Below are 23,759 nucleotides of genomic sequence, written 5' to 3'. Positions count from 1 at the left end.
ATCAGTAACTATTGGTACAACTAAAATACTTTAAATTTGTTCCGCATATATATTTTGTCAACTCTGGACTGAAGTAATGATGACTGCACTAATAGCAAATAATATTTTATAGATTATCAAGTGCTGGACAATTTCACTGTTAATTTTTTTCATCATTTATCCCACAAAGAAATTAGCACAACTTTTGATACTACATTTCTGGCAACTTAGATGTATAAATATTCATGGATCAGTGGAATGTGATGCGTAAATGTTTATACAATTACATTTTTTTAAGGCTTTATAGGGCCAAAAGTGGTTTTTGCTGCACTAAACCAACATGGTTATCGTTCTAAAAACAGAGACAAAAGAGTCAAAGTATGCAATGTCTTTTGCTACAAAATTCACAGTAAAAATACTAAGCTATAACACAGTGACAAGGGAGATGCATCTTCCTTTGTAAGTTCTCACTACTGTATTCAAGGGATTTTGTTGTCCCAAACCATACTAATGAGATAGTGATTATAATATAGAGGCCAAGACTCCACAAGTTATTTAGAATAACTGCAGCACACAGTAGATAACACACGTGGCCCTGGAGGACCAGGGGAATTGTTCAATTATGGAACCCACTGAGGAATTTTGGACCACATCACTTTCTCTCAGCCTACTACAGCACATAAGGTTATCGTTTGGGAAATGAAATGAAGGGATATTCCCACAACATCTCTCTCGAGTTCCAAAAGGCCTGGCACACAAATGCTCATGAATAAAGGTGAATATAGGTGTCAAATGCTCATCATCACCATTATCTTCATTATTCATCCAATATTTCCTTTTCTTTAACTGTTTTAACCTATGAGCTTTGCAAGGTTTTCAGAGCAGTTGAAACAGATCCATCGTTTGCATGTGGCTGTTTCAAAAACCTCTCCCGGGTGTCTCCACACGAGCATGGAGCCACTTTGCTTTAGCACAATTCAAGGAGAAGTGCTTCGGAAGGCCCAGGAACACAAAAGGTTCTGTGTATCACATTCTTTATATTCTGGAGCAACTATGGTTTCTGGAGCAACTATGGATTACAAGGCAAGCATGGAGCAAGCACCTTTATCCTTAAATAGACAAGACATGGTGATGCTAGTATACGGTTACATATATTTCCTTTGTGAGAATGGCAGACGACTGCAACATGTTGATGAGTTAGGGGGGAATCCTAACATCATAAGGCTCAGCAGGATAGCAGTACCAGTCATGGCTGATCTTGAGAAGCTAAGCCAAGCCAAGTCAAGAATGACCATTAGGAAGACTCTATAGGCTACACTGTGAAGTGGGAAAAATACTGGAAGAAGGCAGTGGAAAAACACTTCTGTTGCTAAGAAACTTAGTGTATGTGTCTGTGTGTGTGCTTGGGAAACAGGAGGAAGAGCCACAGCTTAGACAATAGTCATGCAAGAGATATCCTAGCCCTCAAAAGGAAAGGGGGGCATGGGAACTATATCAGAAGGGGCCCTCGCCAGTTTTTGGGAAAATAAAATTAAAGAAGGGCAGAAATGCTTTCAAACTTGCAAGATTCTGTTTCTATAACCCTACAATAAAGTTAGCATTGCTACTCATGGTTTATGCTTCTGTCTGGACAGCCTCAGAGGCTGTCACACATCGTACTATAATGCACGTAGAATATAGCTACCTAATATAATTTTGGGAGGAAAGGAAAATAATGTGCTCTATGTGAATTTGACATGATACGGAAATGTTTGATTTGGTTCAGCACAACCAAAACCAAAACATTGTTTTGGAGTGCAACAAAGGATAGCTTGGAGCAGGGGTCCTCAACCTTAGCAACTGTTGTGATTCAGCGTCAGCCTGTGGTTTCGGCAGCTGAGTCGGACAATTCTGAAGAGGAGGAGGAGGAGGGGTTTGAGAGCCTTTGGTTGCAGAGGAAAGTTCTGATGCACCGCAGAGCTCTCAGCCAGGCCCCTCCTGTCTTGTTCCTCCTCAGACCCAGCTGTGTGAGCCTGAAAGATTGGAAGAAGACGATCCATAGCTGGCTCTGTTCAAGGACGCTCGAAGCAGGAGGCAGACTAGCAGAAGTGAACAAAGAAAAACAATGAGGCAACTCGGGAGAAGGCAATGAGAAGCCATGCCTTGAGACTGCTGTTTAAAAGGGGAATGTGTGGGAGGTGCTGGTTGCTGAAGGCAACCGTTTGAAGAGCTTCTGATATAGTCTCGGTCTGTATTTGTTTAACTCTGTTTTGAACTGTTTCATTTAGTTTTTCCAAATAAATTTGGTTGGCTTAATTCAAGCCTATTGAATATAAAAAAGGGGTTGTCCCTGACAGCAACTTTAAGACTTGTGGACTTTAACTCCCAGAATTCCTCAGCCAACAAAGCTGGGAGTTGAAGTGCATAAGTCTTAAAGTTGCCAAGCTTGAGGACCCCCGGCTTAGAGGCATCTCCTCAAATTATTTATTGCTTTGCTTCAAAATGCCCAGTGCCTAATATTACAAATTATTATAATATTCTTCTTAAACTATTATTAACAGTCTCCTAGGACCAGTTTCTCTTTCCCAACAGTCTTCTCCATATGAATTGGAGCTATCATTGGCCATATAAACTGGGAATTCCAGAATTTACCCATTTGGAGGAAGCCAGCTTAATCTAGGATTGTCCACATAGTTAATATCATGAATAGGTTGTTTTGATTAGTCTCAGAAAACTAAGCATGAGAAAGACAGTACATACAGTACCACATTATCTAGTTGTAACATATAATTCAGTACCCACATTTTTTCCTCTTTAATTCATCAAACAAAAATGTTACCTATCTATATACAGTACATATCTGACATTCCATTGTGAGCTTATCATGTTTCCTACAAATTGAGATAATTTTAATTGACTATATTTATCACACATAACAAAGAAATGCATACTAATCCTTGGAAAAAGTTATCCAAGTTATGCATACAGTATATTTTAGAGATCTTTTAAAACACAATTAACCAGACTGTTACCATTCCTTTACTATTCTGTCTGTTACCATTCTGAACCAAGAGCTTGACCAAAAAATTCCAGTGTTGAGCTATCATTGGTTTAGCTGCCAAGAAGAAGAGAATTAATGCTTGCTTCATATTATTATTTTTTTAATTTTAACCATCAAAAATATGTAACAAGTTGCATTTAAAGTGTTTTCAATCCTTTTTTTGTTATAAAGTTTACTTAATCAAAAGCATTCTTCCAGAATTTAAAAGCTTCATCATACTGTTACTAGAGATGAAGACAGGATCCAATCTGGGTTGGTCACCGGGACCAGAGATTTAGTCATCTGAACGTTTGGACTTGTGTTGTAGCCCATCCTCAGGAAACTTCTCTCTAACACTTTACAAGATTAGCCTGCTGGAAATGCTGACCTTAAACCAAAAGGAATTCTCTGGAGGATTCTTACATTGTACACCAGGACTTGTTAATCATTCCTGTTCAATTATACAAGTGTTTTAAAAGTCTGGAAACAAAGAATTCTTCCGAAGGTTTGAACAGCTGAGCTGAGACAGTACAGGAACAATTTTTAATAAAAGCTTTACATATGAATGGATTCTCAAAAGTGAGGGGATGCTGGTGTAAGAAGGCATGAAAATAACCCAATTTTGGATTTTTTAAAACCCCAAAAAGAACAATTGGCTAGAACTATCCTGCAACAGATGTTCTCCATTAATTAACTCAGTAATGGAAGGAACATCTGAAAAATAGCTTACTTGCTCATAAGTTGAAGTTAATAACAGAGTAGCAGCATAAAAAAACAGTGAATGCAATTTTTATTAGTCCTCCATACGTTTAATGGCTATGGATCTGAATAAAGATATTGAAAAAGCTACTTAAAATCCTGTAGCGCTGACTTCCATCCAATAGTGCCAATAAAATGTCGTTTTCCATTTACAATTTACAGTTCTAAATGAAATAACATCTCTTGAGCTCTGGAGTAAGGCACACAAAGTCTGACTCATGTTATACCGTATAAATCATATTATTTATGTGATGATGTGACATCACTGTTTTTCCTTTTCTCTCCCCGGATACTTGGGCACAACACCACAGGGATTAATTTTCAGGGGGAACAGGAACCAACCTGATTCCTTGCATGAGTCATGTCCCCTTGCTGTCCTTTGTTCCTGATCACACATAACCTCCAGTCACAAACTCCGACAGCCACATGTGAGTGTTAAACGTCTACCAGCAATTCACAGGCATGATTTCTGACCTGTATAGTGCCGATTGGGACTGCAGTTTGTGGGAGAGAGAGGCTTTCCCAAACTGTCATCCAAGGAAAAAAATCATTCCATCCCAAAACTACAGAAGTTCTACGAGAGAAGATGATAGAAACTTTCCCTCTAGGACTACCAGCAGCTCTGAAAATGTGTGTGTGTGTGTGTGTGTGTGTGTGTGTGTGTGTGTGTGTGTGTGTGTGTAAATGAAGGAGGAAGAGAGGATAGAATGATGGACTCACAGGGCAGGATGAGACCATGGAGGTGTTCTATTCCAACCGCTGCCCAAGGCAGGAGCCCTTATACCAGTGGTCCCCAATCTTTCCAGCTTTGCGAACCGGCAAGGGTGGGTGGGGAGAGGGGATTTTTTGTGCGAGTGGCAGGTGAGCGTGTGCACGCATCTCCATTTGCATAAGTGGCAGGCATGCACGCCTGCCACTCGCACAAATGGAGCTTCATACAGGCACTTGCTTGTTCACTGCTCACACAAGTGGGACCACGCTTTCATGCACATGCTCACCCACCACTTCCACAGCCTGGTTCCAAATGGCCCGGGGGTTTGGGGACCCCTGCCTTACAGACAACCCGGAAAATGGTTGTCCCATCATTTCTTGAACCCTCCAGCGATGGAACGCCCACAACTCTTGAGAAGCAAGCTGTTCCGTTGATAGATTGCACAAAAGACCATTTGGGATTGAGGTTTTTTTGTTTTCTTTTTTTACTGCAACCACAGCAGAGAGGAACAGGACGAGGCCCCTGGGTCTCCATGTGCTCGACTCCTGATCCAGCTACTGAAAGACCAAAACCAGGCAAGACAAATGTTTGCATCCATGTAATGTTCTTCAGCCTGCGTTGTGCTTAGCTCAAAGGTCTACTGCAGGATTCCCAACACACTTCTCTGCTGTGGCAAACTATCTCCAGCATTAATAGTGGCCTCACCCGGAAGTCTATCCCGACAGTAGCTATGAAGGTCCCAGAGAGGAAGGCTGCATCTTTGAACTGGATGAGGAAGCAGGTCTTCCCTACACCTGAATCTCCAAGCAGCATAACCTACAAGATGAGGTGCAAAAGCCTATTAATATGGCTGGTTGGGGTTATACTGACATTCATGTTTCCTCCCACCCCACCCCCCATGCTTCCTTATTAAAGAAGAGCCTCTCTCTCTCTCTCCCTCCCTCTCTTTTCTGTCAACAGTAATCTAATTTAGCAAGCAGAACTAGCAGCCAACGAAGAGAAGAACAAATAAATGGTAATATCTAATCTTCATCTTACTTTAGCTATTGTGATTGGGAGTCATGCATTGTCTGCTCTACTAAAACAGTCTTATAACATCAATGCTGGCCGTAACTCAATATGGAGAACTTAGCAGAAAATTAGGAATCTGGTGGCGCCTTTTCCAATTAATAAATATTATTAAAAAGCTTACGTTTTTACAAAACGTCCTGATTTTTTAATTTGTTTTTTGCCACCGTACAACACTGTTTCTCAACTGTGGCAAATTTAAGATGTGTAGACTTCTTACACTGGCTGGGAAATCTGGGAACTGAAGTCCCCAAGTTGCCACAGTTGAGAAATACTGCCACAGACTTAACAAGGCTTATAACAGATAATTAAAAACAAAACAAAACAATGCTTTAGATCAGAGGTCTTCAAACTTGGCCCTTTTATGACTTGTGGACTTCAACTCCCAGAATTCCTCAGCCAGTGGGAGTTGAAGTCCACAAGTCATAAAAGGGCCAAGTTTGAAGACCCCTGCTTTAGATTCTGGGAGTTGAAGTCCACAAGTCATAAAAGGGCCAAGTTTGAAGACCCCTGCTTTAGATCTCCTATAACCACAGCTCCTCTCCGGTACTAATCAAAGTGCCCCAACTTTTTTCAGGATTCCGTGTGAGACTGAAAGAAAAGATGTCACATCTTTAAGAAGCCAATTTCCTTATGTAATTCATTGCATTAAAGTTGTTTCAATCAGGTTTGCAGAAGAGTGAAAAAGTTGGACTGCTGTGATCAATAGCAGAATAGTCTTGTGCTTGCCTGAAGTCCAAGGCAAGTACTTGGGAAATCTTTAAAGTGTGCACTCCTTTCTGCTTATCTCCCCCTTTAGTGTTATAGCAAGCTTATAAGGATGGTGTAGGTCAAACTTCTCCATCTCATGCTCTCCAGGTTTTGCCAAAGGCACCACCTGGTTGGGAATTGTAATTTAAATTAAGCAAATCTGGACCAAGTTGAAAAAAGGATGTTTTAAAATGTTTCGAAACAGAGGATACTTTGTTAATTTTTTTAGGAAGATTTAGCTCAAGGAAAACCATGATCTCCCTTTCTAGTCCCAAGTCTTCTCAATGAAAGAGGTGGTATCCCTTTGTGGCCCTGGCAAAATAAATTCCTATATTTTCATATTTCTCTCCAGTCCTTGCATAACTAGCAGTGGTGGAAATTGAACTCCAGAAATAGAGTTGTTGGCTTGACGGGGCATGTTTGGCAAATCTTCCTTCCTATTGTGCTCCCTCAAGAGAAGTTCTCCCATGCAGGTGAACATTAACCAGTGGAACAACCTGCCTCCAGAAGCGGTGAATGCTCCAACACTGGAAGTTTTTAAGAAGAGACTGGACAGCCATTTGTCTGAAATGGTATGGGGTTTCCTGCCTTAGCAGGAGGTTGGACTAGATGACCTCCAAGGTCCCTTCCAACTTATTATTATTATTATTATTATTATTATTATTATTATTATTATTATTATTATTATTATTATTATTAATTATTATTATTATTATTATTTCTGAGGGGTATCTTTGCCACCATCCTGCTTCTCTGAGAGACTTTGGAGTTCATGTGTGAGCTGGCCCCACACATCTTTCTCTGGAGTGATGAAAGGTTATAAACGCTCCTTAACTTCTTGTCCTTATTTTCTTCATTACTGATAGCACCTCTTCCTTGTCAGTGTTTCCTCTCTTCCGCACAAAAGATAGGGAGATCAGCTTGTAAGTACCAGCTGCTGTTTTCAATGGAAACAAACAGCCCATTTATATTTATACTTCATGCCATATGGTCCGACTTGTGCTTTTGCTTAGCCTTCTAGCTAGGCTACTCTGGACAAATTACATCTCTGGAAGCACAAAAGCCCTATGCCTTGTTCAAGGACTTCAGCATCTTCCTGAAATGTCAGGGCAGCTGTCTAGGTCACAGGGGTAGGCAACCTTGGCTCTTTTATGACTCGTGGACTTCAACTCCCAGAATTCCTCAACCAGCTATGTCTAGGTCACAGGGGTAGGCAATCTTGGCTCTTTTATGACTTGTGGACTTCAACTCCCAGAATTCCTCAGCCAGCTATGTCTAGGTCACAGGGGTAGGCAACCTTGGCTCTTTTATGACTCATGGACTTCAACTCCCAGAATTCCTGGCTGAGGAATTCTGGGAGTTGAAGTCCACGAGTCATAAAAGAACCAAGGTTGCCTGAAGTACAGTGTTTTTCAACCTTGGCAACTTTAAGACATGCAAACTTCAACTCCCAGAATTCCCCAGCCAGTTGAGAAGCAATGAGCTAGTATGACAGGGCTTAAATCTTCCAACTGCTTCTGAGTTACTGCTCCTCAGTTTAAGAATTATAATAATTACACTTCCTTACTTAGAATTATTAATTCCAATTTAAGGGAACTTTTGTAGAGCCTACAATAGTTTCTTGGCTCCATTTATGGGAGTCCTGCCTTCTGCTGCCTCGGACCCTCTTCAGTTCTCACTGTCAGCCTTGCTGTGTTCACTCAAGACAGAGTATTATCCTATCTGTGCTCTTATCTGGGAATGGGACTGAGACTACTTGCACAGAAACATGCACAGGATCAGGAGTTATGCACTGAATCGTGTAGGATGGTGGGGTCACCCAATGGTGTGGGAAGCCCTAGTGAGATGTCAGAAACCCCAGCTCAGAGGGAGCTGCACTCCTCACCTTTGCCCTATGCAAGGGAAGAGTTCATTAGCTAATGTTACCTCTGCCTAATCCAAATATTTTACTAATTCTCCAAGTAATCCCCAAGGGCACAGTTCAAACCCAGCCTCTTTTGTCACTCCCTGGGATCAGATTTGTCATTGATCCACGATGTTATATAGACAAAGGGTGGAGAAAGAAGGAACTGTTTGTTGCTGATACTCTAGATTAAATCTGAAGTATATTTCTAACAACCAGTTCCTTCTTCCATGGGCTTTTGTCTATTTCCTTTGATGTCACTGTGACTGTATACACAAAGAATCCATGGGTTAGATTAGGGGTGGGGAATCTTTTTTTTTTAATCCCATTTATATCCCACCCTTCTCTGAAGACTCAGGGCGGCTTACAATCTAAAGCACAAATCAATGTGCTTAGCAATAGCCTTCATTCTATGTATATGCCTGCTTATTAGGGCTTTCCCCCCCCCCAAGCGGCATTATTACAAAGTCAGCTTATTGCCCCCAACAATCTGGGTCCTCATTTTACCTACCTCGGAAGGATGGAAGGCTGAGTCAACCTTGAGCCTGGTGGGACTCGAACCTGCACTAATTGCAGGCAGCTGGTGTTACTTAAGGAGGCATTAGCCCACTGCTCCACCAAGGCTCTTGGCCCTTTTATAACTTGTGGACTTCAACTCCCAGAATTCCCGAGCCAGCCATACGGGGAATTGAAGTCCACAAGTCACAAAAGGGCCAAGGTTCCCCCACCCCTAGGCTAGATCAAAACCTGAGAGGTATCATTATAATCCATCCCAAGTATCAGGAGAAGATCCATAAGCTCTGGGGCTCTCTTCCTTTCTTGCCCCTTTCTCACCTCTGTCGTAAGACAGCAGAGCAAACAGGCTGGCCGGTATCCACTCCTTCTAAGCAAACAGACTTTCAGCGTAAAAGCCCCACCAGCTTGGTTGGCATGTTTGGATTCCCTATTTACCCCAGGGAAGGAAAAGCCATAACTGAGGCTATTCTGATTAGTTAGAAAGGACTTGCCATAGGGCATCTTAAGGATTTATTGTGGCGTAGGATTGTGTGGGCATTTTCATTTTAAGGTGTTCTGGTCCACAAAAGGGAGAGAGCACATACTCTCTCACCTTTCTGGAATTTATCCCAGGGAGAAATGTGGATTAGCCAGCATTTGTCCTCCTACAAAAAAAAAAAAAATCAGCCCACCCAGCTCAGAGATAACAGCAATCATTAGGGGGGGAAATCCATCAACAGCCCTGGCAGAACAACAAACACTGGACTCCTCCTAGCAGTCCAGACTTGAAAAATGGTTCTTAAAAGAAAAAGGACACAAACTAAGGAGAGAAGGCAAGTAAGTATACGTGTCCCAGGACAATGTTGCAGGATCCAATCTGGGTCAGTCGCCACAACCAGAGGTTTAGTCTTCCGGGCTTTCAGACTAATGCTGGAGCCCATCCTCAAGGAACTTCTCTCACAGACATTTGGTGAGAGGGAAGTTCCCTCAGCACAAGTCCGAAAGCTCAGAACCTTTGGTGGTCCCGGCGACCGACCCAAATTGGACCCTGAAGCAAAGTAAGGCTTAGATTCAGAACAAATGAGAAAATGGGAAGCTGCAACACACCCTACCCGAAAAGAACCAAGTTTGGGGAAACTGCCACAACTAATTTCACTTTAAGAAAGAGGAAGAGAAAATGTCCTCTCTCTGCGTTTTTGTTATGGAGGGAGTGTTGGTTTTAATAGAAGGCAGCCAGTCCCAGAACAGGGACTCCTGCAGGGAAGAACCATACAGATTTTCCTGCCTGAGGCCCTTGCAGGAAGGTTGGACAATGTATCTGAAGTTGTAATCCATGCGAGTTGTAGTCCACCTGACCCAGAAAGGGCCACGCGGGGGGAAGGAAGATAGAACAGGCCAGGAATGATTGCTGTGACGGAATGGCCCAGGACCCAGGGCCAATTTGCCAAACTTCTTTGATTGTTGTTGCTTCTTCTTCTCAGTGTCTCTCTCTTTTTTTTTTTTGGCATCCTGCCTTTCTTGGGTGTCAGGAAGAGGAAGAAGCAGCAGCAGTTCCAGAACAAAAAAAAAGCACCACTAACAACTGGCAGCTACATTAGAGTAATTGGGAGAGAGTGGGGATCTCTGGTGGAGGCCGGGCTATGGTCCTTTTGAAGGATCCCCTGCTAGAAGCAATGTGGAAGCAGAGCGGCTTGAGTAAGCTGCATTAAAACAGGGCTTTTTGGATTTAAGGTTGCAAAAGACCTGGTAGCCAAAAATGTTTTCTTCTGCTTCCAGGCCCAGCAGCCTGATTCCTATGAGCGAAAATATAGGACCAATCCATAACGGGGCCTTAGTATAGGTAGTCCTCGACTTACAATCATTCATTTAGTGACCATTCAAAGTTACACCACCACTTAAAGAAGTGACTTATGACATGAGTTATTTCACACTTACGACCATTGAAGCATCTCCACGGTCACGTGATCAAAATTTGGATGCTTGGCAAATGGTGTGTATTATGACTGTTGCAGTATCCCGGTGTCGTGTGATCACTTTTGGCAACCTTCTGACAAGCAAGGTCAATGGGGAAGCCAGATTCACTTAACCACCATGCTATTAACTTAACAACTGCAGGGTTCACTTAACAACTGTGGCAAGGTAGGTTGCAAAATGGGGCAAAACTCAATAATTGTCTCGCTTAGCAACAGATATTTTGGGCTCAATTGTGGTTGTAAGTCGAGGATTACTCTATGTAATATGAACTCACCTTTCCTATAACTTGTAAAACAGCTACAGCTTAGCTTGTAATATGTCTCCAGCCAATTGTGGCTCATACACTAATCTATTATTAAATAATCCGTGTTTTAGGGTGATGTGAGAGCCAAGTCATTAGCTGAGGCAGGAGGTGAGTTCTGTCTTCCCTGCAATTGAATATCCTTCATGCCCTCAAGACTCTACTTTCACTAGGAAGTGGGAGGCAATGGAGTCACTCCTTTGCTTCCCCAAAGCATAAAATACATGCTTAGCCAGGCATTATTATTATTTTGTCCAAATGAAGTCTAGCACAGGAGCTTCATTCTACTACAGGGAACAAAATCAGTAATGGTAAGGAAAGATACTACAGTTATTGTGTGCAGATAATTTGAGTTGTTATTGAGCATGTCCCCTGTGCCATTTTGGGCAGTGGGTTTTTGTCATTAGACAGCCAACAATATTTTAAATTTCCAACATGATTATGCAGCAGTCCTTTCTTCACAGAGAAATGTGCATTATTTCACTTGATTTCTGTTGCATCCTCATACATATTTCTGTTTACTAGAATACTGATCTACGGTCCAACTCTGATGGAAGCACGAATATTAGCACTGGAAACTGATACTACTACAATTCCTTGCATAAGGGAAAGCAATAGATACTTAGATATATTCACAGAATCACTTTGCTAGCTATAACGACACTTCAGCTGCCTTCTTAGGACAAGCTGGTTGTTCACCACAAAGCAGGCAATTTTGCAGGACCATCATTGAGGATGCTTATGGTGGCACAAAGAAACACCAGGATATAAATGAAATAACTAACTTGCAACATAATTAGTATATGCAGTATTTGCCAGTACCCAATAAACAGTGACTGTGCAGCACGATTGCTGGAGTTCATGTCTCGGCTGAGGAGATCTGTGCAAGCTCTGAATGTGAGGAAGTGGACTTCGCTGCCTTGCCAAACCCTTACCCCATCTTTGCTTTCTTTCTGAGATGCATCTCCTGATTAGCTTCCCACTTTAGCTGCTTCCTCCCAATGTGGTTTGAATAGCAACAGCTACAGCAGCTGCTGCAAAGGAGAACAGTGCAAACCCTGTCTATTGAGCATCGATTTAAACAAGCGGTCTTGCTAAAGAGGAAGCAAATTGTGTGATCATCCTGCTCCGGCCCTTAATGATCCACTTTACATAGTCCTCGACTTACAACAGTTCATTTAGTGACCATTCAAAGTTACAACGGCACTGAAAAAAAGTGACCTATGTCCGTTTTTCACACTTACGACCCCTTGCAGCAACCTCATGGTCATGCGATCAAAATTCAGATGCTTGGCAACCGACTCATATTTATGACGGTTGCCATGTCCTGGGGTCATGTGATCCACCTTTTGTGACCTTCTGACAAGCAAAGTCAATGGGGAAGCCAGATTCACGTAACAGCCGTGTCACTAACTTTAAACAACTGCAGTGCTGTGGCAGGAAAGTTCGTAAAATGGGGCAAAACTCACTTAAAAGCTGTCTCACTTAGCAACAGATTTTTTTGGGCTCAATTGTGGTCGTAAGCCGAGGACTAGCTGTATCGTCTATGGAGGCAGAGCTCGACCTGACTGAACATGAACCTAGTAGAGTTGTAACCAAGAATTCATCGGGACTTAGAAAAGAGCCCATTTTCAAAGCCATAGGGACCTCTGCACTTTGAGGGGTAGATTTCCTGCCCGTGAATGCAGGAAAAATATTCAGCAGCCGTATTGTCCCCATCTAAAGAAACGACCTGTTGAATTTCTGTTAACTACCGGTAGGCATCCCTTAAGGATGCAGCAATACAGTTGAGTGTGGGTAGGAATGGCAATACTAAAATCATAATTCAGTCGTCAAAGAAGAAGACAAATGCCCTTGGTCTTTTTTTTCCCTCACAAATAACCATCTGGATTACAAACAACCACCTGAAAGAGACTCTCCGAGCAGACCTGTGCCCCACCACCGTTTTTCCAAATTAGGCTGGGTGCCGAGACTCGCCCCTTTATCCTGCCCTTGGTCGTCTTATCCAAGTTCACGGGCGAAATTGAACCCTTCAGAGGTGTTGGGTGGGGGGAAAAGCTAGCAGGGAGAGCGTGAAGCGGGGCGGGTACTAAGTCTCCCCCCCACACACACACACTTCTTCTCCAAGTCAATTTGGGGAAGGGGAGCGTGTTTACTATGATGCCTCTTGGCCAGGGGTCTTCAAACTTGGCCCTTTTATGACTTGTGGACTTCAACTCCCAGAATTCCTCAGCCAGCAAAGCTGGCTGAGGAATTCTGGGAGTTGAAGTCCACAAGTCATAAAAGGGCCAAGTTTGAAGACCCCTGCTCTTGGCCTTTGGTCGTCTTGCCTTGCCCGCGATGACAGCCGCCAAGATCCTCCCCCCCTCCTCCCCCCCCCACGTTCCCTGCCCTCTCTTGTGCCCCCTGCTGCCCATTCGGGGCAGGCTCACACCTTGCCGGAGAGGTCGTAACTCTTGCCGAGCGACAAAGACTTCGCGGCGGGCGGGAGCGCGTCGGGGGCCCCGTTGCGCGCCGGAGGGGCGCCCTGGCTGTCTGCTCCGTTGCTGGTCATGGTGGCTCCCCGCGCAAGGAGCAGGAACTGCCCGGGGCTGCTTCGAGAGCTCCGGCCACGCTGCCTCTGCCCCTCCTCTCCTTGGCCAGGCGCGGAACCGCCCCTTTCCTGCGCTCGGGAAGGGAGAGCGCCCGAGCCAGCCAGCCAGCCGCCGGCGCTGGACCGAAGGGGGGGGGGACCCCGAAGCTTGCCAGCGCTTTCGCCTGCCTGGGCCGCTGGTGTGGCCTCGGACCTGTCTTCTCATCTCATCAGCGCTTGTCGTTGTGTCGCGGTTTCCTATACGGTCACGTATTTTGCTGAGCACAAACGGAGCGCTTTGGGTGTGGGATTGTCGAAGATGAACGATAGCCGTGCAGCTGGTTTGCCAATCAGGCCGCGGCTCAGGAGGGGATTTTTTTTCTTTTTTCTTTTTTTCGTTGGGATGAGGATGTAGCTGCAGGACAGCCTGCCTGCCTCGTGCTTGCCTGCTTCCGTGTAACTTGCAGCTCAGCCCTACTTTTGTGCCGCGCCTTTTTTTCTCCGCTCTGGTCCCTGGACACAGTTCTCCGGAGCCGTTCTTAATAGGGCGGCAGGAGAAACTGGTTCTTTCCAAGTGGGCTCTCTACCTTGATATTTATTTATTTATTTATTTTATTTTAATTCCATTTATATCCCGCCCTTCTCCGAAGACTCAGGGCGGCTTACAAGCTTAGCAGTAGCCTTCATTCTATGTATATGCCTGCTTATTAGGGCTTTCACACCCCCTCCAAGTGGCATTATTACAAAGTCATCTTATTGCCCCCAACAATCTGGGTCCTCATTTTACCTACCTCTAAAGGATGGAAGGCTGAGTCAACCTTGAGCCTTGTGGGATGCGAACCTGCACTAATTGCAGGCAGCTGGTGTTACTTAAGGAGGCATTAGCCCACTGCTCCACCAAGGCTCTATGGTGCACCAGATCCCCAAAGAGAGTCAGTGTTCTGACTTTAGAAGAGGGATCAGTTTGAGAGCGGGATCAGTTGAACAGAGAAGGTGGGATGGAGGGGCTGGATGATCCAGTGGCAGAGACCCCCTATTCAACAATCTATTTCTGAAATGGGTTTAATGCTCTTCCGGATTACAGACTCGTTTATTTCACTGGATGGCTTTCGTCACGGGAGCAGGGCTTCCAGTTGGTTTGGATCAACATCTTTGGTTTGATATCGATAGAAAAATAATTATTATATACCAACGTGGAATAAATTAATCAGGGAAACGGAAAAACCTGGCTTCAAAACATCAACATTTGGGGGCAAATTGCAGGGGTGAAAACCAGAAATCCTTACAAGGCTCAGTTTTCTATTTCAGAGTCTCCCGATCATGGCGAGCAGAAATACAGAAAAGTTCCTCATTTTATTTTAGCAGAAGTGAAACAAGCAGGCACGAATGATAAGTAAATGAGGAAAGTGCCTCTGGTACTTTCTGCCATTAAGCCAAGTAGCAGTGCCCTCCGGGAGCAAAAAGGGAATGGAAGTCAGTCTGGTCTAGTGGTTAAAGTCCTGACCTAGGAACTAAGAGACCATGAGTTCGAGTTCTACCTTAGATATGAAGCCAGCTGTGTGGTCCATTGTATATATGTTTGTTGCTTACAAAGTAATAAAGATGTGAAATAAAAATCTAATAAATAACTAAATGGGACCATATAGCAACTTGGAATAATTCCCTTTTTAAGGAATCACATGTTTTTTGGAGAAGTCAAAGCTCACATTTTCAGCAGTGGAATTCACACACACACAACACACACAGTAACATAGTCCTTTGTATTACATCCCACACTCAGCAAAGTTATGAAATTTCTAGGAATTTCCAAAATCATAAATCTCCTGAGATGCAATGTGTTGAATAATTTCCACACCAGATGAACCTATATTTGTGAAACTAGCCAGCACTTAAAGTACAAGACTTCTCTTCTATAGTTTGACCTCTGGCCTCTATAGATAAATGAATTCTTTAATTACATATGTTTTGGAAATAAAGCAATATCTTGAGAAAGACTAGATCAGATGCCACAAATATTCTCAGATTTCACTGAATCTCCCCTAATCTGAGAAAATCCCGTGATTAAATACAATGAAAGGAACAAAAACGTTTGTGTTTATTTTAGAACTGCCAGGAATTCTTTCATTTGCTCAATGGTAAAAGATTATCTTATTTCAATAATCTCATTATCTAACCTATTATAAATGAGGTTCTTTGCCTTGCTATAATCTTGCTCATGTGACTTATAAAATATAACTTTCCTGGCTCCTGTAGATTTTCCCCCCTTTAGGTACTGAAAGAGCCCCCTAAGCTTAGTCACTGAACTCAACTGTTCGTCTATGAACAGAATCAGACCTTTTTCATATGATAAACCAAGTAGGTATTTGTTGACTGGAGGACACACTTATTATTGAGAGGAAAACTGAGAGTCACAAGATTTTTAAGGGGTTTCCTGGTTTTGGAAAGAGCTTTTAAACAGCAGCTTTGTTTTTTAAGCTCCAGTGAGACTACTTTAATACGAGATTTGCATGGTCCCACAGCACATTTAGTCTGTTCAAATTAAATGAATTTGAACTCAAACTGCTTAATAGTGCTCTGGCAGCACACAATCACACTAACAGGGACAACAATCACAATTTGGGGGGTACAGAATCTCTGTCCACTTTCTCCACAATGTGTCTAACCTCATGTGAGATTGTGCACTAGGACAGGGGTAGGCAACCTTGGCTCTTTTATGACGCCTGGATTTCAACTCCCAGAATTCCTGAGCCAGCTGGCTCAGGAATTCTGGGAGTTGAAGTCCAGGCGTCATAAAAGAGCCAAGGTTGCCTACCCCTGCACTAGGAGAAGACTAGCAAAGCTGACCTATCTCTGTAGCCTCTTCTCTATAAGTCAGGAAAGCAGCTGGACTCAGGCCTGTTGGTATTCCATCGGCTGGTGTTGGACCCGCTTGTTACCTGACCCTTTCCTTCTACGGAGAAGGACTTTTTGCAGCCGGGACATCTTTTCTATTATGTTATCAGAAGGCCTTTATGCCTTTGGACAATTGCTGCTTAGTGCCTCTGTCTTCCGTGACCCCAAAGGACTCAGAAGGACCCGGGAGTTGAGTCACTGTGAGAGGGTGGCTCAGATGTACCATCACTACCATCGCTACCCTCCCTGGAGGTGAGAGATCTATGCGGGGTATGCCTTCCCCTGGACGTGTATTTCGTTCCGCTTCCCTGATCAGGCCTGTGACTGTCGTGAGAGGACGGTGGCCGACCTGCTTCGGAGGTTATCCAGCTCGAGTGAGAGTGGAGCTGGTTTGGCGGACTAGATATCTATCTACCTTCTGATTTTGGATCATCCTTATCAATCATGGGACTGCCTTTGCTTGACCTGCATGGACAATTATGGCTCGCCTATATTACACTAGCATGGATTTATTCGCTCTCAGGGGTGCCCCCCCTTCCTGGGTGCGACCCGCCTTCTTCTTTACTTCTCCTCTTGATGACGGGCCCAATTGTTGGGACCCTGAGAGATGGTTGGGCAGGGATAGGAGCCTCCGATATAAATCTAGGAAGAGGCCCCTGGTTTGTTTTTTATCTAGATATTTTAAAGGGTTAGTTAGGGGAGAGGGATCGCGGTCTTGGTTGGAATTTGGGGGGTGTCCACCAACCGCTGTTCAGTCCAGGCTCAGGACAGATCACGGTGGGATGGGGCCTGGGTTGGGCGCCTCCGGGGCTCCGGAGCGGGGTGTGGGATTGCAGATCCCCACGATGTTTGGGAATGGCAGCAGGCGATTGCACGGAGGGCCGTATCGACATCCGGGAGTGCGTCCCCGCTGTCTTCAAGCAGTGATGTGCTCCGACTCTCCGGTTTCAACCCGTGGTTCCGGGAGCGAGGGTGAGCAGTCACCTGAGCTTAGGCTTGTGTATTTTAACGCCAGGTCCGTAGTTAATAAGGCTCCTCTCATCTGAGATTTGGTTGAGGAGGAGCGTGCAGACCTGGCTTGCATTACGGAGACCTGATTGGGCCCAGAGGGTGGTGTCCCTCTGACTGATCTCTGCCCACCAGGTTTCCAGGTGCTCCACCGGCCTAGGGCTCAGGGTAGGGGCGGGGGTGTGGCAATGGTTGTGAGGGAGACCTTATGTCCGCGGGAGGCCACCGTTGTCCAGATATTTGGGTGTGAGTCACTCCTCCTGAGATGTGGCCCTAGGGCTCAGTTGGGCTTGCTGCTGGTGTATCTTTTGCCCAGTCGCGTAGCAGCAGCCCTGCCTGAACTTCTCGACATCCTCTCAGGGTTGGTGATTGAGTTCCCCAAACTTATGATTTTGGGGGACTTTAATCTTCCATCCCTGGGGGGATCATCAGAGTTGGCTCGGGAGTTCATGGCTTCCATGACGGCCATGGACCTGATGCAAGTAATTCAGGGCCTGACTCATGGGGGGGGGGTGTCACACGCTCAATTTTGTTTTTTTATCTGGACAGTGGTTAGATTATCTGGGTGGGGGATTTCCAACTATTATGCCCCTGTCATGGACCGATCATCATCTCCTGCGGCTGGCCTTCCGTTTCGCCACCCCCTGTCACTGGGTCACGGAACCGACCAGATGGTTTCGCCCCAGGCGCCTAATGGACCCAGAGCGGTTTCAGGTGGCACTTGGGTCCCCGCCTGCCGCCTTCACTCACAGCCCAGCCGATGCCTTGGTGGAAGCCTGGGAAAGGGCAGCCACGGAGGCACTCAACCGCATTGTGCCCATGTGGCCCCTGACCTGGCGCAGATCCAAATGGGCTCCGTGGTTTTCTGCGGAGCTCCGGGAGATGAAGCGTTAGAGACGGGGCCTAGAGAGCTGTTGGAGATCCAGCCGGTCTGAATCTGATCGATTGCAACTAAGAACCTCTACAAGGTCTTATCTCGCGGCGATGAGGGCGGCGAAGAGGGTGGCAAAGTCTAACTACTTTGCTTCCCTCATCACATCCGTAGATAATTGCCCGGCCGCCCTGTTTAGGGTGACCTGCTCCCTCCTCAATCAGGAGGTGAGGGGGGAGCCCTTGCAGGGTCGTGCCGAGGAGTTTAGCCAACATCTGGCGGACAAAATCACTCGGATTCGGGCCGGTCTGGACTCCGACTGAGCAGAGTCTGACGGAGGAGACACGAGCGGTCTTGATGATGTTATCTGGGAAGAGTTCGACCCTGTGACTCCGGAAGATGTGGACAGGATCATGGGGAGGCTGAGGTCCACCACGTGTTTATTGGACCCGTGCCCCTCCTGGCTGGTGTATGCGGCTCGGGAGGGGACACGAGGCTGGCTCCAGGCAGTAATAACTGCTTCTTTGAGGGAGGGTAGGTTTCCTGCCGCCTTGAAGGAGGCGGTGGTGAGGCCCCTCCTCAAGAAGCCTGCCCTGGACCCGGCTATTTTGAACAACTATCATCCGGTCTCCAACCTTTGCTTTCTTGCGAAGGTTGTTGAGAGCGTGGTGGTGCACCAGCTCCCTCTGTTCCTGGAGGAAGCTGATTATCTGGATCCATACCAATCGGGCTTTAGGCCCGGGTACAGCACGGAGATGGCATTGGTCACGCTGGTTAATGATCTCTGGAGGGCTCGGGACAGGGGTTGTTCCTCTGTCCTAGTCCTATTAGACCTCTCAGTGGCTTTTGATACCATTGACCATGGTATCTTACTGCGGCGCCTCAGCAGGTTGGGAGTGGGTGGCACTGTTTTGCAGTGGTTCTCCTCCTACCTCCTGGGTCGTTTGCAGTCGGTGCTGGCAGGAGGGCAGAGGTCGGCCTCGAGGCCTCTCGTTTGTGGAGTTCCTCAGGGGTCGGTCCTCTCGCCTCTCCTGTTCAACATCTATATGAAGCCGCTGGGTGAGATCATTCGTGGTTTTGGAGTGGGGTATCATCAGTATGCTGATGATACCCAGCTTTTCATCTCTACCCCAAACCAACCCAGTGATGCCCTCGATGTGATGTCCCGTTGCCTGGAGGCGGTTCGGGTCTGGATGGGGAGGAACAGGCTTCGGCTTAATCCCGACAAGACTGAGTGGTTGTACGTACCGGCATCTTGGGAAATTCAGTCCATTCCATCTTTAACTATGGGGGGTGAGGTGTTACCCCCCGTAGATAGGGCTCGCAACTTGGGCATCCTCCTTGACTCACAGCTTAGTTTGGAAGATCATGTAGGAGCTGTGGCCAGGGGGGCTTTTGCCCAGGTCCGCCTGGTGCACCAGTTGCGGCCCTATCTGGACCAGGATGCCCTGCGTACAGTCACTCATGCGCTCATGACCTCTCAAATAGACTACTGCAATGCTCTCTACATGGGGCTGCCCTTGAGGACCACTCGGAGGCTTCAGCTGGTGCAGAATGCAGCCACGCAAGTTGTGATGGGGATCTCCCGATACTCCCATGTAACACCTCTTCTCCGTGAGCTGCATTGGCTTCCAGTTGCCCTCCGGGTGAGATTCAAGGTGCTGGTGATGAACTATAAAGCCCTAAATGGCATGGGTCCGGATTACTTACGGGAGCACCTGCTGCCGGTGTCAACTTCCCTTCATCCTGTGCGCTCCCACAGAGGGCCTCCTCAGGGTGCAGTTGGTCATCGAGTGCCAGCTGGCAGCCCCCAGGGGGTGAGCATTCTCTGTGGGCGCACCTGCCCTCTGGAATCAATTGCCTGTTGAGCTCCGGATGGCTCCCGACCTTCACTCTTTCCTCCGTGACCTGAAAACCTGGTTGTTTGAACAGGCCGGCCTGGACTAAGGGTTTGGGGTTTATTTTTAACTATTTATTGTTAGGGCTAAATTAATTTAATTTTACTTTTAACTTTTGTATGTTGTATTTTAATTGCCCTGTACACCGCCCTGAGTCCTTCGGGAGAAGGGCGGTATAGAAATTCAATAAATAATAATATGTCATATCCATTACAGCCAATTTGTGTTGGTAGACCCTGAAGTGACTTCTCTAAGGGAGAGACTCCTTTTGAAGAGGACCTATCCCTCCAACTCTTTTTCCTGAAGAATTAAGTAGGAAAAATAAGGCAATTAACAGGGTTTAGGTGTTCCCAGAGCTCAGTTGGTTAACTGAAATTTGATTAATGTTATTCACAACGGGATTTATTTGGAAACAATTTTAACCATCTAGGAGTGGTTGATTGGATTATTTACTCCATTTTGGCATTCCCACAGCTTGATATCTTCTAACACTGGCATGTGCTATGGGAATAGAAACTATGAACTTAGTAAGAACAATTTTTAAACAAAGAAGTCAGGTTCACTAGAGCAGATTAGTGCAAGGGTATTAATTCATTGTTTGCCACTCTTAAAATGTTATACAAACCGGTATTGCCCAACCGTGGAGTCTTAATTTCACACCTTGGAAACTCACATACTTTGATATGTGGTGCTAGTAAATATTGTTCTAAAAACAATTGTGCCTGGAACAATGGGAGAAATAGAAGAAACAATAGCAGATCAAATGAATGGAGAGGTTCTATTCCAGATAACTGGAATATCTTTGGAAGAGCCATGCCATGAATTAATACTTACAGTAAAGCAAGATAAGTTAGACTTGACTTGAGACCACAGAATTAAACCTCCACTTTCCACCCATACATCACAGATGCCCTAATCCAGACATGTCAAACTTGCGACATCACGTGACATCACATAATGTATCAGAGCTTTTCCCCATTGCTGGCAATGGGATGAGTGCGGTTTCCTCTTGACGCGTCCAGCCCACGGGCCGGCAGTTTGACAACCCTGCTCTTCTGAGCTTTGCCTGGATCAGAGTGATTGCTTCATTCCCATCTCCCACTCCATTGTAGAGTGGGAGTGGGATCTTAAGAAGGGAGGCAGTGCCTGTATAGTCTTTTCAGTTAGCCTACAATTAGAATATTATGTTCAATGAATATAATATTATCTTCTAACACAGACCATGGCCAAAATGATCACATCTTCCAAAATTCACATTGTTTCTGGGTCTAATTTTTTTTCCCTTTTCAGTTAGTTTACCTTAAAAGCCAGTACACAGCTGTAAAAAAGATACAAGTTCATTGTCTTGTGACTTCATAGACATGTCCCTGTAGTTTGTAAGTACAAGCATACACAATAGACTAGATTTCCCTCTCCAAAAACACTGTATGCATACAACTTTATTTTACTAGCTTATTTACTGTATTAGCTTATTAACTTAGTGTACTTCCAAATGATATTCTGTTTTCCCATTTGCTACTGTCTCCTTGCTTAAAACTTTTTTCAATTTTCACCTATTTTTGTAATTTACATAGCTGGAAAACTTTTCTTTTCTTAGCAACAACTCAGGATTCAAGCATTCTATGTAGATAAATGTCATTCTGTTTAACATAAGAGTCACCATAATAGAATTCCTACACAATTCCTACTATTTACTGTTTCTGTTTATTGTAATTTACCATACATAGGCAAGAAAGCAAACACACGGATCATCAAACAAGTCAAGCCAGAATTCTTACTCAAGGGACAATTTTTCATACTTTGGACACGTTATGTGAAGAGCAAGCTCTCTGGAGAAAGCCTTAATTTTGGGAAAGGTGAAAGAAAAGAGATGATCAGCCGCAAGGTGGATGGATTTAGTTATAGTGGTGGTAGATGCTCCATTGGAAGACCTGAAAGAGCAGGTGAGGAATAGATTCTCATAGCGAAAATCTATCTCTGTGGTCGCTAGGAGTCAACCAGAACTTGATGGCGCATAATCAATCAATCAGTCATACTCTATATGGGATTAAATAAATCTATACATGAGAAGAATTAATCCATAACAAATTACAAAATATTTCATCATTATTTGTTGTAGATCATTCACTCCATTTAATTAAGTCATTAAACTAGCTAGCTAAATTAAATTTGCCCCTGCAGTTTTGGGCACCACTGTCTTTTTTTTTAATTTTTATCCAGAGCTACTTAATTCTGTGTCTGTGGCCTTTGATTCTTTGCAGAAATAAAGACAAGTACAGGGAGAAAGAAGGATTGGAATTGCACAGTCAAGCAGCTTCATTCATCCATGTAGCCTCCCTCCATCTATCAGCTGTTTTACAGACTGGTTGTTCCCTCAGAGCCAGGTCTCTGTGCCAGATAAATATGGAGAATCCCCTTTGAAAGAGCTAGCTATCCTGCCCAAATCAACCTGGCCCTGGAGGGTAGGCCCAAGAATCACAGGTGAGGTGGCGGAATCATGACCAGATGAGCTAATTCTATTTTATTGGAAAGCTACATTGACAGACTCTTGCAAGTCTGAAAATACATTTCTCACCCTCCCCCCAATCTCCTTTATAGCCTGAGAAACTAGAGAAGACCTCTTCTGAGCTGCTTGCCCCACCCACCATCCAGCTGTGGGCTATGCTATCTCTTATCTTACCATTCCCTTGACAGGGTCTCTTTGTCTAGTCTCCCAAAGTCTTTCCCACAATGGCATGCTTGCGTTAGCCTAAAATGCTAATAGGTGCTGGGCCCATCTTATCTCTAGCATTATCTGACAGCAACACCAAATTTTGGAATGGTCTAATTAGAGAATGGCCACCAAGGCTACTTTATTTTCAGCCCCATGAGCCCAACAGGAATAGATTTATATGGGATAATTTTAGCAAAGCATAAAATTACCTGTCAGTTATGACTGATCCTGACTTCAAATAACCTCCTGAGGTTTGATAAATGTTCAGTACCACAAAGAGTTCCATTGGGCTTCATCTACCTGAAAGCCCAAATCATCTTCCCAGATATTTTCAGAACATTTTGTGTTAGTACGAGTGTTATATAACAACAATAAGCTTCCTTTGCTGTTCAATTTTAATTACCTCAGATATTGTTAATGGTTTTAAAATTATTAGGACCTGGCTATTTCACTTATTTGAAACCAGTTGATTATTTTCACTACTTCTATTGTAAAATATATTCATTAATTATAGGAATTTCATCTATGATCTTCTAGTTCTGTAAAATCTTCTGCTTGTTTCTTGCACTTAACACATTTGTTCTTGTGATCAAGAAGAAAATGTTGAAGGAACAGAAAAAGAGCAGAAAGGTCAGAAGGCAAACCTTTCCATCATTTGAAATTATATAGGCATCAGTTGCGTAATGGAAGATTCAGCACCAAACAGGGAATAAAATAAGGATGTGTGATATTCCTTTGATTGTTAAATCCATGGTGCAGATTGGCAGTTAAGATTGGCAGTTTGATAAATGGATAGATAAACAAACAAACAAATAAATAAAGTATGCATGTATGTAAGAGAAATG

At 44.5% G+C, this 23,759-nt stretch overlaps 1 protein-coding gene across 2 annotated transcripts in view; it reads right to left on the bottom strand.

Annotated features, from left to right (window-relative positions):
* Window positions 1-14,255, bottom strand: part of RAB37 (RAB37, member RAS oncogene family) — a 29,971-nt gene extending 15,716 nt beyond the window's left edge. The window contains exons 1-2 of one of the 2 annotated variants that reach the window (XM_081315860.1): window positions 13,395-14,255; window positions 5,175-5,285 (exon numbers count right to left, since the gene is read on the bottom strand). In XM_081315860.1, the coding sequence (XP_081171986.1) occupies window positions 5,175-5,285; window positions 13,395-13,514 (231 nt within the window). In that variant the 5' untranslated portion in view covers window positions 13,515-14,255. The remainder of the gene's footprint in view (window positions 1-5,174; window positions 5,286-13,394) is intronic. The other variant, XM_081315861.1, reaches the window with a different exon arrangement.
* Between the last annotated feature and the right edge of the window lie 9,504 nt (window positions 14,256-23,759).

This window comes from Vipera berus, assembly GCF_964194415.1.
Source record: "Vipera berus genome assembly, chromosome: 2".
Classification (NCBI taxonomy): Eukaryota; Metazoa; Chordata; class Lepidosauria; order Squamata; family Viperidae; genus Vipera; species Vipera berus.
The sequence above is the reverse complement of the archived record's forward strand: the minus strand, read 5'-3'. Positions and strand labels throughout refer to the sequence as shown.